This window comes from Ursus arctos, unplaced genomic scaffold (assembly GCF_023065955.2).
Source record: "Ursus arctos isolate Adak ecotype North America unplaced genomic scaffold, UrsArc2.0 scaffold_1, whole genome shotgun sequence".
Classification (NCBI taxonomy): Eukaryota; Metazoa; Chordata; class Mammalia; order Carnivora; family Ursidae; genus Ursus; species Ursus arctos.
In genome coordinates this window covers 73,516,651-73,534,477 of record NW_026622763.1, presented here as the reverse complement: position 1 = coordinate 73,534,477, position 17,827 = coordinate 73,516,651, and the positions used below count along the sequence as shown (strand labels likewise).

General features: G+C 38.1%; 1 protein-coding gene across 4 annotated transcripts in view; it reads right to left on the bottom strand.

The window, feature by feature from the left end:
* PLCL1 (phospholipase C like 1 (inactive)) overlaps positions 1-17,827 on the bottom strand; it is a 343,314-nt gene that overhangs the window by 52,401 nt on the left and 273,086 nt on the right. For all 4 annotated transcript variants that reach the window (XM_057303751.1, XM_057303749.1, XM_057303742.1 and 1 more), the window contains 2 exons: positions 9,244-9,319; positions 6,820-6,929 (listed from right to left, as the gene is read on the bottom strand). In XM_057303751.1, coding sequence (XP_057159734.1) covers positions 6,820-6,929; positions 9,244-9,319 — 186 coding nt within the window. The remainder of the gene's footprint in view (positions 1-6,819; positions 6,930-9,243; positions 9,320-17,827) is intronic.

Sequence of the window (17,827 nt, the reverse complement as noted above, 5' to 3'; positions counted from 1 at the left end):
ATAGAAAAAGGAGTATGGCTTTTGCAATGCTCTTGCTGGAGGCCTAGCTCTAAAACTTCCTCTACCTCATCAAGTTGTGAAGGCTGGCAACCTCTAGACGGAAAGCCAGGGAACAGTGTAGCTGTCCAAGAGAAACAGGAGGAGGTTGGCTGGGCTCTCAGGGTGGGTTCAGGGTCGGGCCCTGGGCTTTGGTATTTTTGTTATTTTGTTTTGCTTTCCTAATCTCAGTGGTATCTGTCCAAGGGCTCAATTACATCCAATGCTCCAGAGTGATCAGGCCCTGGGGAGCTGATTCACACTGTCCAAGCTCATAGGAGATGGGCTGGTGAAAAAGGAAGTTAACTGACTCATTTACAAAGAGAAATGTGACTTCCAGGCAGATAGGACTAGTTATGTCACTTGGTCAATCCATTCCATCTCCACCAGAAAAGTATACTTGGGAAGCCAAGTTGAGAACCGAGCTGCTTGGTGAATGTAGTGTCAGAACAGGGAGAATTGGTGGTCCGAAGCGACACTCTTTCAACGTACCTTTCTGCACTGTAGGAATACACTGCCAAGGTGACTGGAATTCTCATGTTATCTGGACAGGACACTTACTCACATAAGATAATAAATATAAAGCACTCAGTACAATACTTGACATATAAAAAGCACTCAGTTAATATATCATTATTATGGTGTTGTCAATATTCCAACAGTAGAGGATAGTGGGCTGACAGCATGGGCTCTGGATTTAGATCCTTGCTCCATCACTCAATATCCATATGCCAATGGGAATGTTACTTAATGTCTCAAGCCTCAGTTTTTTAATCTATAAAATGGGTGCAGTAACAGCAACTTTACAGGGTTACCCTTAAAATTACTTAAGATGTTGTGTGAAAATCACTTAACTGCTTATTGTAAGCAGTGAATGCTAATTGTTAATAATAAAAATAACAACTATACAGCACTTTTTATATGCTGGACACCACTTTACATATATTTACTCATTTAGTCCTCACATAACCCTATGAGGTGGGTGTAGCTGAGGAACCTCATTATAGTCACCCAAATCTTCCCCTTTCCTTGAGAAAATATACACCTGCCCCACTCCATTGAGTCAGATTTGACCGTGTGGCTTGCTTCGGCCAGTCAAATGTAAATAGAAGGAATATATGACACTACTTGGCAGAAGTGTTTAAAACCAATTTGTGCTTCCCTACCTCTAGGATTGTAGAAGCATTAGATAGAGCTCCTATTAGCCTGAGTTCCTAAGTGATACTCGCTGTGTCTTGTGACGGACACAGTGCAAGCTAGAAATAAGCTATTGTTTTAAGCCACTGATGTTTTCAGATTTTTGTTTCCACAATACAATGTATCCCAATTGACTCAGAAGCACAGAAGTAAAAGGAGATTTTTCCAAGGCCACACAGCTAGAAAGTGCCTGGCTTCAGCATCTACACTCTTAACTACTTTGCTTTATGTTTCTTAACAATTCATAGTCATGTCAATATGGAGACTAGTTTATTATTAATATATTGTTATCATTTGGGGCCTCTTTCTTCAGACTTCATAAATTGCTGTTCTTCTCTGAAAGAGTTGCCTCAGGAGGAAAGCTAGCCTTTCTTCAGCTTCTACTGCAACAATAGTCAGCAGCTGCCAGAAACACCATTGAGAAGTTCTCAATAGATAACATGGAGAACACTGGACATGTTCCTTCTTTATATAACCTCAGAGCAGCCTCCAGGAGCACAGTCACTATGGCTGCCAGAAGATACTGATTTGATACACACATACACACACACAACATCACAAAGAATGATTTAAAATGTCTATGGTCACTAAGTTGAGGGTGACCCCATTTTTGCTGTCATTCAGATTTTCAGAGATGGATGCCTCTCCTCGTACCTTTTTACTTAATAACACATCATCTTGTTTCCCTTCTCCTATCTCTCAACAATGAGCAAGGACTTCAAGTGGGTTTGCAGGCTCTGTTAAAAAGCATATTACCACACTGACATTCGTTTAATTTCCCTGATGCAGCAAGAGTCCCCAGAGATGTGAGAGCCTGAAATTTGGGGACCAAATAAGAGAATCTGTCTGCATTAGCAGCACAAGTACCCAAGGAGAAGTGAAAAGCTTCAGCCTCTGCTCTTCCCAAGGAAAATGAAAATGTTGCCAAGATAAAAGCAGAAGAAGCAAAGGCTCAAGCAGTAATAAAAAGCCAAAAAGTTACGCAGAAAAAGATTAGTCATATCTACTGAATATAAATCTATAAAAGAAACTTATTTTTTTTATGACACACACTGGAATGAATTAAATTACAAGCTGGAAATCTATCTATGGAAAGTATAAGTACATGTCAATTAACAGAAGTGCTCATTGATGAAGTAATGATTCATTCTTAATTTATTTAATCATGTCATTCAACTAGTAATCAATGAAATTTATGAACAAATAAGAGGTTAGCCACCTTCTAATATTTTTATTCCTTTTCAAGCTCTAGTTACCAACTACCTTCATAAATTTTCCTTTACAATAAAATGTTTACTAGTTATATTTTTTCAATATTATTTTTATTTATCTCTACTTGACACATCTCCAGCCTCCTAAATTGATTTTTTTCATCAATTTTTTTAAAATTAAAGATAATGGAATTTAGTTCCTTAAAATAGCCAACAGGCCAAGTTAGAAAAACATATATTGGGAAAGCTCACTAAAAATGCTACTCGTGGGTTCTTTCTAATTTCAGTTTTGTAGGTGTAACTGCCTTACAATGAAGTTCTTCTTATACTTGAGGAGTCAAGTCACTCTGGATGGAGTCCAAGACTTTAAATGAATTCCACTTTATAACACATTGTGTTTTATCAGTGACATAGTATAAATTCATATCTCTCTTCCAAAAGATCTTCAGACCTCTCCTGAGTGAAACACTTCCAAAATTAATAAAAATTTACTACAATAGGTTAACTAAGCAAGTGAAGTTGTAGCATCTCTTTCTGGAAGACTTAAAGAACAGGGAAAATTCCCATTGTAAGACTTTAATATTATGTTAATTACCATATAAAATTCATTTCTGAAGGACAGCATGGAGGAAAGACAGATGGGAGGAACTCTTAATGTGTGAGGGTAGGATGAAATGGAGCTATCTTGGTCCAACGATTATCTGGAAAATATACTGAAGACTGAGTCATGGAGACATGTTTCATCATACCACTTCAAATAAACACAATGGCTATTTAAGGAGTTTGAGTTTGTGCTCAGCAGTGAAAGAGAAATAAAAAGATAGGAGGATAATGTTATAGTTGGCTATTGGCATATGGCTAAAGTGTGGGGAAATGCAAAAGATCTGCTAAGCAAGTCCTACTCTGAACCCATGCAAGGTGCTAAAATATGAATGGAAGGGGAAAAAAAAATACGGATGGGAGCTTCTACGACCATTTTGATTTCAGCCTTCTTGCTGGATCCTAAGTTCTCATCTCTGGCTTAGAAAATGTGGACACTAAATATAATTCATATTCATTATATTATAGAGCTATTCATCTCCTTATCACTGCAAGTTTTTCTCTAGCTTCCCTGCCATTTATTAATATTAGATCAATGTAACACTGAATTGCAGGAAACATAAACTAAAGATTTATTTTTTAGTCTCAGCTCAATTTGCTTTAAAGCCACTTTCTACCACTCCTTGCTCCAACCCACCATCTCCCTAGGGGCACGTTTGTCATTTTTCCCAGCTTCTCCCTTACTTGTTGGAAAGTATATTGGATTAAATATGTTTAGCTACATGAACCCACATATTCAACCAATATTAATCAATTCCCACTTACTTCCCCTAGATAGTGGAGAGTACTTATATAAATTGTATGTAAGGAAACCTTTTCAGTTAGCAATGCGTAATTTTACAGTGAACCATGCCATAGCCTACTAATTCAGTGATCATGTCTTACAAGTTTGATTATTACTCACTCAACCAGTTGTAAGCAACATAAATTGAATCTAGAAAATTTAAGAAGAAAGGGCATTTATTGGAAGATGTTAGGAGCTTGGAAAATGAACAGGAAGGCTGGAGAACAAAGCAGGAATTAAGAGCGTCACATTCAAGATACAAAATAAAGGGAGAGTCTTGGAAGAATCTTCTCAGAGAGGATCATTAGACTAAGCAGTCTCCAAAAGAGCCCAGCCTGGGCACCTGGGTGGCTCAGTCGGTTAAGCATCCGACCCTTGATTTTGGCTCAGGTCATGATCTCAGAGTCATGAGATTGAGCACCATGTTGGGCTCCACACTGGGCGTGGAGCATGCTTGAGATTCTCTCTCTCCCTCTCACTCTGCCCCTGTCCTCTAGAAAGAAAGAAAAAGAAAGAAGAAAGAAAGAAAGAAAGAAAGAAAGAAAGAAAGAAAGAAAGAAAGAAAGAAAGAAAGAAAACCAAATTCCAAGAAGGACATTTGTTCAGCACTTGTGGAAAGAGCACCTGATTAACAAGCCCACGGAATGCAATAAGGGAAAGGAAATATTAAAAGTTTGGAAAAATTCGCTATTCTTATTTAAGTTGTAGCACTCAAGCTGAAACACCAGCAGCTAGTACATTTGCTATAATCGTAAAATATTGGTCATGTTTCAAAAGGTCTGTCTTAGAATGACATGTACAGCATTTGCTCGGCCCCATCTAGCAATCCACCTCTGTCACTAAACCAAATAAACACAGAAACCAACCTCAGAAAACAGTGAATGGCCTTAAGTCATAGGTTAATAAAGAAATAAGAAATCATATCTCAATTTAAAAATTAATAACCTTAAAATTTTTTAAATAAAATAAGAAACAACAACAACAAACTTGTTCCTCCAATGGTCATCCTCACCTGGCTAAAGTAATAGCATATATAGGTGTATATATAGAATGTCTAGTTTTATGCACTATGACTTAGATATTTTGTATGTATTACCTCATTTAATTCTCAGCAAACCCTGGGTATTAATATTGTTGTCACCCTAATATTATTGTCAACCCTCAGAGGGATTATATAACTTGGCTGAAGCTTCACAGCTTCAGCACCCCTGAACTAGGCTGACTAGACTCAATCACATGGATTGAGTTTTAAGGAAAGCAGGAGGACAGTGTAGTGTAGAACCATGGGCATGAGCTGAAATCTCTGCTTTGCCACTTACTAGCTGAAGGCAAGAAATTTAAACCTCACTAAACCTCAGTTTCCTCATCTGTGAGATGGGGAGAGTCATACCAGGCTCAGCATGAGTCGCTGCAAGGTCAGCCCATTATTGCAAAGAGGAAAGGGGAAATGTATATAAACTACTTAGGCATGAGTGCTTGTCACATAGTAAGTATTGAATAACTGATGGCTATTTTTAGTTATATGTCTGTTCCCCTTTGTAGACTAGCCCTAGAGGCTCAGGTATTAACTCTTTTGATATTTGTATCCATAGCACCTTTCTCAGTGATTGGCACATTAGCAAGCCCACATAAATATTTGCTGACCAGAAAGTGTTTGCACCAGCATGCACACTGCCATGTCGTACTCTAATATTAGAAAATAAGCTCCTCCTTATATTAATGCTCCTCCCTGCTCATTAAGCAAATGATGCCTATTTTCCACTGCCCCACTCCCTGGCCCCAGACTGTTAACTTATGAGGTCAGGGACGGCACCTCTTCTGTTCTCTGTGGATCCTCAGTGCCTAGCACAGAGCTCGGTACATAGTGGGAGGTTAACAAATATTTGTGAACTGAATTTTTAATAAACATTTGAAATAAATCTTTCAGTTCACCTAGCATTTTCACATAAACACATTTCTCAGCAGAGCAAGTTAAATATATCTCTTTGACACCTGACTGTCTGGGTTCAACTCTACCTCCATCATTTACTAGCAGGGTGGTCTTGGGTAACATACCTAGGTTTTCAATGCCTCAGTTCTCTCATCTGTAAAATGAGATTAATAATAGTATTGGGGGGCGCCTGGGTAGCTCAGTCAGTTAAGCATCTGCCTTTGGCTCAGGTCATGATCTCAGAGTCCTCGGATTGAGCTGCTCAGCGGGGAGTCTGCTTCTCCCTCTCCCTTTGTCCCTCTCCCCACTCATGCATGCTCTCTCTCTCTCTCTCAAACAAATAAAATATTTAAAAAATAATAATAATAGGATTGAGTTGTTGTGTGTATTAAAATGTGAATTTATAAAAAGCTTGTAAAACAGTATGTGACACATAGTAGGTGTTCTTTAAACTTTAGCAATGATTAATTTTGTTTGTGGCTGTTTTCTTCCCAACAAACTGTCAGGAATAAATTATTCCAACTGCCTAAATCGTCTTTCCTTTCACATAAGAAAATATGAAAAGTGGCATCTTTATTTCAAAATCCTAAAATCAATTTTCAGAAGAGCAAATCATAATCTCAAGAAACTATTTGCAAAAAAAAATGTATTTATAGAGACTGTTCTTAAAATAAAATAATCCTAAGTGGCTCCAGATATTCTATAGTTTAAAGCTCTTCCAAATCACTCATGCTGGATCTTTGTCCCACAACATTTGGCGTTATTCTTTCCACAAACAAGAACAGCTATATTGACTTGAGCAGAAGCGTTCATGTGAGTAAAAACACCGGGTGGTGGAATTAGGTCGCCCTGTCCTCTGTCTCCACCACAAACCTCATTTGCCCTATTATGGCAAAAAGTATGTCAATCTCCCCATCACTTACAGCATGAACCTGGTGATTAGGCCACACATTACTTAAAAATTCCAATCACTGCATTTAACAACTGATGCCTCTCTACACATTGGAGAGATGAGCAGAAGAAAAATAAAGGCAAAGAGGGCACCTGGGAATTTCATTTACCTTCAATACTGTAATGTTCCAAGCAAAGCTCTCAGTTGCCTTGTTGAGTTTTCTTCCTTTCAAGCCTTCTTTCGCCCCTAGATTATGAAGTTCCTCGTGGAATTCCATCCCTTTGAAAAAAAGAACATATAAGAATTCTTAGTATAAATTTCAGAAAAAAATGGGCATTTTATTCTGAAAAAAAATCCCATTCTTGTCCTTCTCTCATAATTTTGAAAACCCTGAATCAAATGCTCCTTCCCATTCTGTTCGTCCCTACCAATGGCTATCTTTAGGGGCAAACTAACAATAACCAATGCATTAGACCAAATTACATATTAAACAGCCAGGAGCCACCAGATAAAGACATAAGAAGGAGGTTAAGAACCAAATTCTTCCAATAAGTTACATGTGTCTTGTTTGTCTTCTACCTGGCTTTTTCGTGAAATGGTGTGATGTGTGACAATGTGTGACTGGTAACCATATGTGATAGATGCACTTACTTTACTTTTCCTTATAAACCCTCCATATGGTTTGACAGTAGACCCTGGAGTCCATATGGATAACAATGTTAATCAATAAATGTTGAGTAAAAATAAAAAGATGTTTTATAAATAGTGTTCCTGGAAACAACTAAATACTTCAGCTTTGGGAATGGCCTTAAAGTTATTTTTAGCTCAATCATTTCTCAAGCTTGAATACTAAAAAAAATATCATCATCCTCAGAAATAGGAAGCACACTTTCTTCTGGACAGCTTATGCCATCTTTGGAAGGCTATGACTGATATCAAGCCAAAGTCTCTCTCCCTGGAACCTTTACTCCTCGGTGTTAGCTAGACCCAGACCAGCTAAGTCTAATCTCTTTTCCACAGCGCAGTCCTTTAAATATTTGAAGAAAGATATTAGATAAAGCCCACTAGAGTCTTTTCTCCTCCAGATTAAACATTCTAGCACATTTCAGCTTTACTAACAATGACTCTTCTTTAAAGATGACATCCAGGCAGAGCCTCCGCATTGCACAGCTTCCTGGAGTTGAGCTTGTAGGAACCTGCATCCAGGAATATCATACTCCAAGTGGGCTTGAAGCAGCCCACACAGGGTAGGGATTTACCACCACCTTCCTTGTTCTAGTTACCCTACTCTTACTAATGCAGCTAAAAACCACATTAACCTTTCTGGTGTTAACATCACAAATACAGTGCGTGGTAAGAGCGTGATTGTGGGGTTGGGCTTACACTCTGGCTCTACCACTTACTAGCTACATAAGCATGAGCAAGATCTTGAAACTCTCTGCAATCCAGTTTCCTCACTAGTGAAATGGTGATAGCAAGAAAGTTTACCTCAAGGTACTGTGGTTGAAGATTAAATGGGTCAATACATATAAAGCTCTCAAAGTAGTGTCTGGCATATAAGAGCATTGTATAAGTACTGGTATTATTTTTGTGCTTTCTGTCAACAGAAACATTTAAGCCTGTGGACCAGTCAGCGAAGAGCACCATTTTTTAAAGTCTAGTCTCGGTTCAGAGGTCAGCTCTGCCCTGTGTTAATGTGGAATCTTCAGTGATTCACTCAATCTCTCAGAATCTCAGATGCTTCATCTATAAATTGGACACAATGGTGCTTAACTTTCAGAGTTGTTATAAGGACTAAGGAACAGTGTGTGTGCACAGTTTATCTTATGCAAATATATCAAGCAATTGTCATTATTGTCATCTTTCTCATCATAATCATTGTGCACGGGAATCATGGAAAACATAAATCCGAGAAAGATAAAAGTACAGGGTGTGTACAAAGGTGAATATAGGGGCGCCTGGGTGGCACAGCGGTTAAGCGTCTGCCTTCGGCTCAGGGCGTGATCCCGGCGTTATGGGATCGAGCCCCACATCAGGCTCCTCCGCTATGAGCCTGCTTCTTCCTCTCCCACTCCCCCTGCTTGTGATCCCTCTCTCACTGGCTGTCTCTATCTCTGTCGAATAAATAAAAACAAAATCTTTAAAAAAAAAAAAGGTGAATATAAATAGAGGGGTACCTCACAGATATGTGACCCATCCCATCCTTAAAGAAAGAATAAATCTAAAATAATGACTAATAAATGAGGCAAAAGCCTAGGAGATAAATAGGATTATGGCTCAAATTATAAAAATGAGGTGGTTCTTAAGGGGCAATGTGTAGTAAAGGGTTTTGACAGACTTCCAAACCACAAAAGTAGATTCAGAACCCCTCACCTCTCTAGACATCTTCAGACACTACCCCCATATACATACAACCCACCTACTGTCACTTCGATTTATTCTGTACTAAACAAAGACTTAAGTTTAACTCAAAAGTATAGTTAAACTATGACACAAAATATTTGAATTTTAAGAGTAAAAACAGAAACTTTAAAAACTACCAAGAGTTATCACTAAGTTTCTAAACAAAATGGGGCAGAAGTAGGGAGATTACCTGCTTTCTGACACTGCACAATCTTTTCCTGGATTGTATCTGCCATTTCTATGAGAAACCGGCTCTCTTGAATCATCTGTCACAAAATAAACAAAAAAAGTGATTGTTAGAAGTCCTGAAACCGTCCCATTGGAAGGAAAACATACAGACAGATGCACCTGATGCTGGCAGTAATGGTGAACCACGGCCTTAACCACAAGACAGAATATGGAAGGATAATGTCTGCTCCAACCCCCATGCACTCTAGCTAGACTACTGCTAGAGTCACCTACCTCATAATTACTTCAGTCATGTAACATGCTTGGCACACCATGGCAGCTACTGGCAAATAAATGTATACACATTCTTTAAGTCCCAGATCACATTCAGGAACAACTCTTTTCCACCCCCTCACTCCAAAAGTTACTGCAACATCAAGGCAAGTGGTACTGGAACAAGAGCAACAAGAATCAGAATAGGGAATCACCTAGTGATGAGCTGGAGGACAACGGAACACATCAATGAAGTTAGCAGCTTGGATTTGGGTGGTCCAAAGATGGTGGAGGTCTAGTCCTACCTCTAAAAGGGCTCCAGCTCCACTGGCAAGAATGAGGAATGGGTCAGAGTTCGGAGCCACCAGTTCAACAGGGGTTGTAGGCAACAACACTGAAATGTGGTCCCTGCCCTTTACACTTGAGTAGAAAACAAAAATGTCCAAGAAATAATTAATATACTAAATGAAGTAGGGGAAATAAGACAACTGTCAGAAAGATGGAAAAAAGAAAATTCTGTTACTTGAAGAAAAGGGAAGATAATTGGTAAAGAAGTTGTGATCAGGATGACGAGGGATTGGGCCCTTTTGAAGAAGGGACTGAAGAAAGGCAACCACTAGGCAAACTAACATTTCTTGAATTTCCAGCCACTCTTCTACTCTCAGTAAGTTTTGTCCCACACCACCTGGCTATTCTCTGTTTTGTCTGTCTAATATTCTGAAGGGAATTCTGGGCAGAATCCAAAGTGGATGTAAAGGTGTTGGGTAAGACATTTTTCATAATTAAATGCTGTTGAACAGATTGTAGTCTTGTACAATCACTGACAAATATAAAGTGGTTTATGATTATAAATTTTAAATAGAAAAGAATATTGAATCACAAATTTTTAATGCCTAACAAATCCATAGGAATAAAATCATATAATTCACTCATTTAATAATTATCTACTGAGCAGACACTACGTGTAAGCATTGTGGTTAAGTACAAGGGGTGTGATGAATTAAGGAGCAAAAACAGACACATTCCTATCTCCATGGAGCTCAGAGTCTAGAAGGGAAGTCTTCTCAAATGGATGAATGAAATATGATAATTAATTCAACCAAACAAAATTGAATTACTCATATTTTCTGCCTAAAGTGGTAGTTTAAAGTAAGTTATTTGGGGGGTTAAATTGACCATTAAAACCATAAAAGTAGATACTCAAGAAGGTCTAGACTGAGTCACACATTTTAACTGCATTAACGCTTTCACCTCCCAAAAGGAAGTGGAAAGTTAGTGAATAATGATTTACTAAATGCCTAACAGTAGCCTGACTTACTGCAGCGTCCAAGTGAATGAAGCTTACAAGCAGAGAAAGATTTAATACGAGGGCCATCTAATTTAGTCTTTTCTAAGCTTACCATCCATATTTACAACGTCAATTGAGTTTTATTATACTTTCAAAAGTTATCAGATGTTGCAATAGTTTAGTAGTAGACAAAATGTTTTTATGAATATCAAGCAATGGAGACATTCATAAATAATAGACACAGTTTGTGACTTTACTATAAGCAAAATAGGTAATATAATACACATTTTTAGAATCATTTAATTTTAAGACCAAAAGAATCTTAGGTATCATGACCACCCTCCTTAATTTTGTAAGAAAGAAAGAGAGAGAGAGAGAGAGGAAGGAAGGAAGGGAAAGAAAGAAAGAAAGAAAGAAAGAAAGAAAGAAAGAAAGAAAGAAAGGCAGAAAGAGAGAAAGAGGAAGGAAGGAAGGAAGGAAGGAAGGAAGGAAGGAAGGAAGGAAGGAAGAAAGAAAGAAAGAAAGAAAGAAAGAAAGAAAGAAAGAAAGAAAGAAAGAAAGAAGGGAGTGTTGCTCCTCAGTGTTGAGCAAAAAGGAATATACTTCCTTCATCCCAAAACACCATACCCTCTTTGTAATAGCCTGAAAAGGAAGTGTCCTGTTTGCTATGGCTACCTCTTCTGCCTAGTTGTTCAATCCCACCTCCACCGCTTCCCTCAGGAATCCATTCCTAATGACCGCTTTTTTTTTTATTCAAAATCTCTACCTCTCTCCTGATTTTTTCCCTTCTCCATACACCTCCTACTTTAAAGTAAGCAAACAAAAACAATAAGAAAATATTCTACTAGCCATTAATCCTCCCTTAAAAAATTAGCCCATCCTCATTCCTTTGACTCAAGCAAGGCTCCATCAAGACCTTCAAGTTTTAACCTTGGTCTCATCATCAACTACACCTTGGTCCATCCTCTGTCCTCATTCACTCCCAACTCAGTAGCTGACACCTCTGATCGTCCCTCCTTCTTGATTTCTGGGACCCGGTTTCTTTTTGAGCTTCACTCTTTCTCTGACTCCTATACTACCTCTTTGTCCTTTTTTATATCCATACATGTAGGAATCCTTTGAGCCGCCAGGTCTTAGCTCTCCATTCTTTCCTTTCACCATTATCTCTCCTCATAGTCATTTCACCCATTCCTAGAGCTATGAAATATTACACTCATGCAGATCATTTCAAAGCCAATGTCCTCAACCCTGGCCTCTCTTCTAAATTCCAGATTCATATTTGCAATGGTCTACAACAGCAGTTTCCAAAGTAGGGAGGTACATGCACTCTGGGGCAGGGAGCACAAGATAATCCTTTGAGGTATGAGAAGAAACAATGAGGACTTTTATTCAGGTTTATTTTATCTGTAAAACTAGAAAGGAAATTAAGCTTTACAGATTGACCCTGCCCGCCTTGCCAGGTCAGGATCATATATCTTTAATGTGGTAAGTGAGGTAAGATGAAGAAGAAGGGAATTCCATATGGAAGTAGGGCAAGCAGCAGTGCTCATTTATTAGTTTCTTCCAGAATATCCCAACTTACATATGTCTGTAAAATAATAGAGTAGTACCATTTATATTATCTTGTCCTAAATAAACTAAACCTTCCCAATATGGATTCCTGAGAAGAAAATGAAGATTACCCAAGCACAAGCAAAAACCTGAAGACGGCAGAGCAGCTCCTCATTCTACTCATACCATGATTTCTTCCTCAGCAACACAGACAAGTGAAAACAATGACAGTGGGATCAGATCAATGTATTCAATGACATTGGAAGAGCAAAAAGATTTATTTTTATTATTTGTAAGTAAAACTTTTAAAATCCAAGCTAATTTCTATTCTTGATTTGGTTTATACTTTAAGAGTTGGTATGTTATTAAATTTATATCATTTATGAATGAATACATTCTCAAATTTTTACTGAAGAGTTGCCTATGCTGGGTCCTTTCTATTCACCCCTCCAGATCCACTCTCTGCCATGCTTCATGCTGGGGAGGTTGGTCTCTGTGGGCAACATCAAGCAGGCTCCCTTGCCTCTGACTTCTGTTGGGACTGGCCAAGGGTTCGCATCAGCAAGGGATCATGGGCAGGAGGCAGGAGAAGAGAGGGTTTAGGGTAGTTACTCCCTTGACCATTCCTACCCTGCTGGACTGTGGTGCCATAGCTTTCTCTCTACAAGACCATAGCTCCTGTCAAGTGGCCCTTCTCTGCCAGGTGCAGATATGACTGAGTACCAGGAATGGCTCCCTCTCCTCCTTTAGGCCTGAGAGTGATGACAGCTTTCCACTGTTGCTATTCCTGGGGTGCTCACCATCCACTGTTGCTTCTCTAATGCTTACCCATACCTTTATAACCAAACCCCTCATTTACTCCTTTAATCACCCCTTTGCTATCTGCAGAGCACAAGTAAGGTGGAGATGCTTAGACTACCAGATACCTGTGGCTGTAATTTCCAGCATTCTCAGTCTCATCCAGCCATCCAGATTCAGATCTCCAACATTCTCTTTGCCTAACTGCATCCAGAATGTGAGCTCCCACATTTTATCAGTCACCAAGCTTTGTCTAACCTGCCACTTTCACCCCTTTGTTCCCTTCTTTAATCACAACTCGCTTGGTTTAAGCCTTATTCCCATTCTCTGGACCACCTTTCCAATTCTAATTGCATCTCAAATGTCACCTTTAAAAATATGTTCTTCTCCACTTTATTCTCCCAATCCTACCCTGACTCTTGCCAAAAAAAACCAAAACCAAAACCAAAAACAAAACAAACCATCCTATTTTCTTCAAATGCTCACAAAGCTCCCTTGGAGGCACTCAGAGGTAGATTTGAATCCCCACTCAGCTACTGGCAGGTTCTGGTTCTTCCCACCTTACTCCTTCCAAATACCACTTTCAGAATCATCTTCCAAAAGCATAGCACTAGTTACTTCCTGGCTTTGTCATTTTCTCCTTTGCTCATTGAATGAAGTAAAATTTTTCTAACCCAGATTTCAAGTCTTCCCATTTGCCTCAGCAGCCTTTCCCCCTATGGCTTCTCAATTCTCCTAGGTCCCTGTGTGAATCACGCTTCTCCAAATACACCCTATTGTTCCTCTTTCTACACATTTCTTACTCTTAAGTAAGTCTTCTTAAGCCATCTCCCCTAGTCAAAAACCTACCAGCCTCCAAGCTCATTTCAGTGCCGCTTCGTCCACTGGTGTCCTGATTTCCTTTCCCTCTCCCTCTCACCTCCAAATTCCAAGCACATTCTATTTTTTAGTCTGTTTACAAAATTTCTTATTTTTTATTTCAAATTACAATTAATTATATTTACTTATGTTATCTCCCACCCTTCATTTCCCCAGTAAATTGTAATTCCAGTAGATCAGGGACTTATTTACCTTCATATCCACAGATTCATCAATTAATTTATATAATCATTTATTCCTATTTTACTGTGTGATATTTGTTTCTTCTACAAATCCGTTACCCACAATATAGTATTTTATTTATTATTGATCATTTCTCAAACCTATAATTGTCTTTTGGAACTCATTTTTTTAAAGATTTATTTATTTATTTATTTATTTATTTATTTATTTATTTATTTTATTTGAGAGACAGAGTGAGGGGAAGAGACAGAGGAAGAGGAACAGAGAGTCTTTAAGCAGACTTCATGCTGAGCATGGAGCCCGAGAGTCAGACACTTAACTGACTATGCCACCCAGGCACCCCTGTCTTTTGGAACTCTTATTTCTCTTTTTATCTCTAGTCTTTTTTCTAGACTTCTCCATTTTTCTATAATCTTACATGAGTTCCCTTTCACATAAACATAAAGCTTTTAAGAGGATTATACCTATAGAAAATATATTACTCAGGTATCAGAAAATAAAATGAACTTTTAAACTTTATTTCTGGGGCACCTGGGTGCCTCAGTCAGTTGAGCATCTGACTCTTGGTTTTGGCTCAAGTCATGATCTCAGAGTAATGGAAATGAGCCCCCGCTGAGCAAGGAGCCCGCTTGAGTTTCTCTCCCTCTTCTCCTCCCCCCTCTCTGTCTGTCTGTCTGTCTGTCTCTCTCTCTCAAATAAATAAGTCTTTAAAATAAATAAATAAACTTTATTACTTATTTAAGGTAAATTAAATTCAGCCCAAAACATTCAACAAACCCTATGATTCAAGTTCTCTTCAAAATCCCCCAAGTAAATATTTGTTAACCCCATAGTAAGAAGTTTGTTTTTCCCCTCTTCTAACAGATCACTTTGTAAAGAGTCAAGTGTGATTTAATCTTCAACATAGAAGAGCATCCCTATGAGATTCCTTAGAGGATAACCTGAAATCCTTTAGTAATAACATTCATAACTATTACTCTAAAATACTCACCGTTAAAGTCACAGCTCAAATGGACTTTTCTCATGAGAGCTTTTGATCATCTTCTCTATGGTAACAGCTTCCATTGTACTTAGAAAAAAATAATTGTATTCTGTTTTCTGCAGTCAACTTTCAATTATTGGTAGTTGTAGAGAAAACAAGATGGATGGCCAAAATACACCAATAATTCCTAACCACATTTAAATCAACAATTTCAACCTCTCCCCCTGGCTTATCTAAGTAGTAAGGAAGGAAAAAACAGTTGATTTGCATTTAAGCTCCTTCCTAGGTCTCTACAGATCCTGACATAAATGAAATATGAAGTGCAAAAGCCAAGGAGAGGTGAGAAGCATGTCCTCATGTAATTCCCCAGCTGGGTAGTCAGGGTACTTAGCCTGCCAAAGGTCGGTTGACTAGATTGATAGAATCTGGGAGTGTCCTGGATTTACATATCTGATGTCTCAGCTTTAGCTCCCAGTTGCCTTTCCTTATTGTGGTAATACAAAGAGCTTTTCTTTGGTTCTGTCACATGAGTATCTCCTAATGGATCTTATTTCCTTACTATGGCTTTGAATCTAAAAGAATAGAGGACTTACTCAGATAAAGATTAGCATTATTTTAAGCGTTAGATGTGTCCTGAACAGGGGTGTGTAAAATTGTCAGTTAAGATCAAAATCATTTATTTAAAATAAAAATTTTACTGAAGGGGGCAGTAATGCTTGTACTCAGAGACCGACTTTATAAAATGTCCAACCTGTGTGAATAAACTGTCCTTCCAGATCTTCTCAGTAGGGAATTTAACTAATTGTCTAGGATCATTGCAGAGTCAATGTAACTATTGAATGGTACTGAAAAGATGAATTTTTGTCATACCATGACTCATAAATCTTCCATAGACTCCAATTTTCTCCTGATTATATCCAAATTCCTAGAACCACAGAATTTTATATTTAGAAACCACCATAAGGACCACCTATCATAGACAACCCCATTTTATAAGAGAAAAAACTGAGCCCCAAATGGGCTTTCCTAAAACCAAACAGCTGGTCAGTGAAACAGTTTAGACTAGAACCGAGGCTCTTGAGGAACAGATCTAAGTTTATAAATTGCATTGTGATACTAATATTATATTAAAGTACAGAATTTCTATTGCAAGTAAAAGTCAGTCATAAACATTAATGAAGTAAAATTCGCCAAGTAAAGTATCATAAAAATACATTTTGCTCTGTTTCTCCTTCCAAGTCTAATTTGCAAAAGGCATCAACCACATAGACACTCTTCCTATCAAGTCTAGAAAGAAACATACTCAGTGGCATCCACTGCTCTTTCAGGAAGGAGTTAAGGAAGGAGTTATGTAATTTGGAAAGTTAATCACTTAAGAATATGCCAATCTGCTCTAGACCTATTTTGTTCTCTCTTCTTAAGAAGACTAAAATTATTAAACTATCTCTTACCTTCCTTCTAAGCAAAACACTGGGTTTTAGTTTTTGATTCTGTAGATAATTTAAAATAAGACCTAAATTTTATCAAACTCGATACCTTTTAAAATCTAATTGCTGTTACATATATATTTGCCAACTAGAATGAAGATAATTTCCTTTAATTTTTAATGTCCTCAAAATTTTTAAATCAGAGGGACTATTAATAAACTGGCATCTTTTGCTTTTAGGCAAAGTCAATCCTATTGAGACAGTTACTTTTCAGTGAAACAGGTACACACATAAGGCCAGAACATTTGCAAGCTCACTACTGGAAGTCCACTGCATTTGATGTAGGCAACAAAGTATTCTCTGTCCTGGGAATAGCTCTGCGTCACATTTTGAAGCCTGATTTATGATGGCACAAGACAAGACAACTCACACAGAGTAGACCAAAGGACGTTTGTCTCCACATCCATGATACTGACAGGATCTACTTCAGTGAGCTGCTTTCTGCATAAAGGGATTATTTCACCTTTTCTTTTCTCCAGGTGTTCTATTTTCTCCACTTGTCAGCTATATCTTGAATAATCACTAGAAATGATTATTTTTACCCAATTATGATTAATGTTTAGTTCATTCATAAAATTATCAGGTTACTAACCATCATGAACCATCTCCAGAATTTTCACTTGAGTGTTCAGAAATGCAAAGTGACTTTGAAGACACTTGGACAATATTTCACAGAGAAGCTAGCCTATGATGCAGCCAACTTGTTGAGGCACCTCTGACGTCCAGTGTCCTTAGGACCCTGGTACCAAGTGGAAATGTTATCAACCTTCAAGAGACTGAGAGTTCCCCCAATATACAAAAAATGTACCAGAAGACATTGCCACACCCACAATTAGAAGACGTTTCAATGCACTAAGGGTATGATATCTTGTTTATAAATAACGAGCCCTATTTTGGCACCTGCCAGCAGGCTGTTCTTTTTCTGTGTTCCATTACTATACAAGCCAACATACTTTTCGAAATACAAACTAATACAAAGTCCACACAAACTTCACAATGAGAGAGTATTCATGACTTACTAATTTCAATTTAAATTGATTTCAATAAGCAAAACTACATGGGGAGACTGTAGGCATACCACAACTTTTTCCTATCCTGAGCTTCAATATATCTTTGTAATAATACTGACGGAAGAGAACGTATTTAGTCCAACCCATGATGGTCG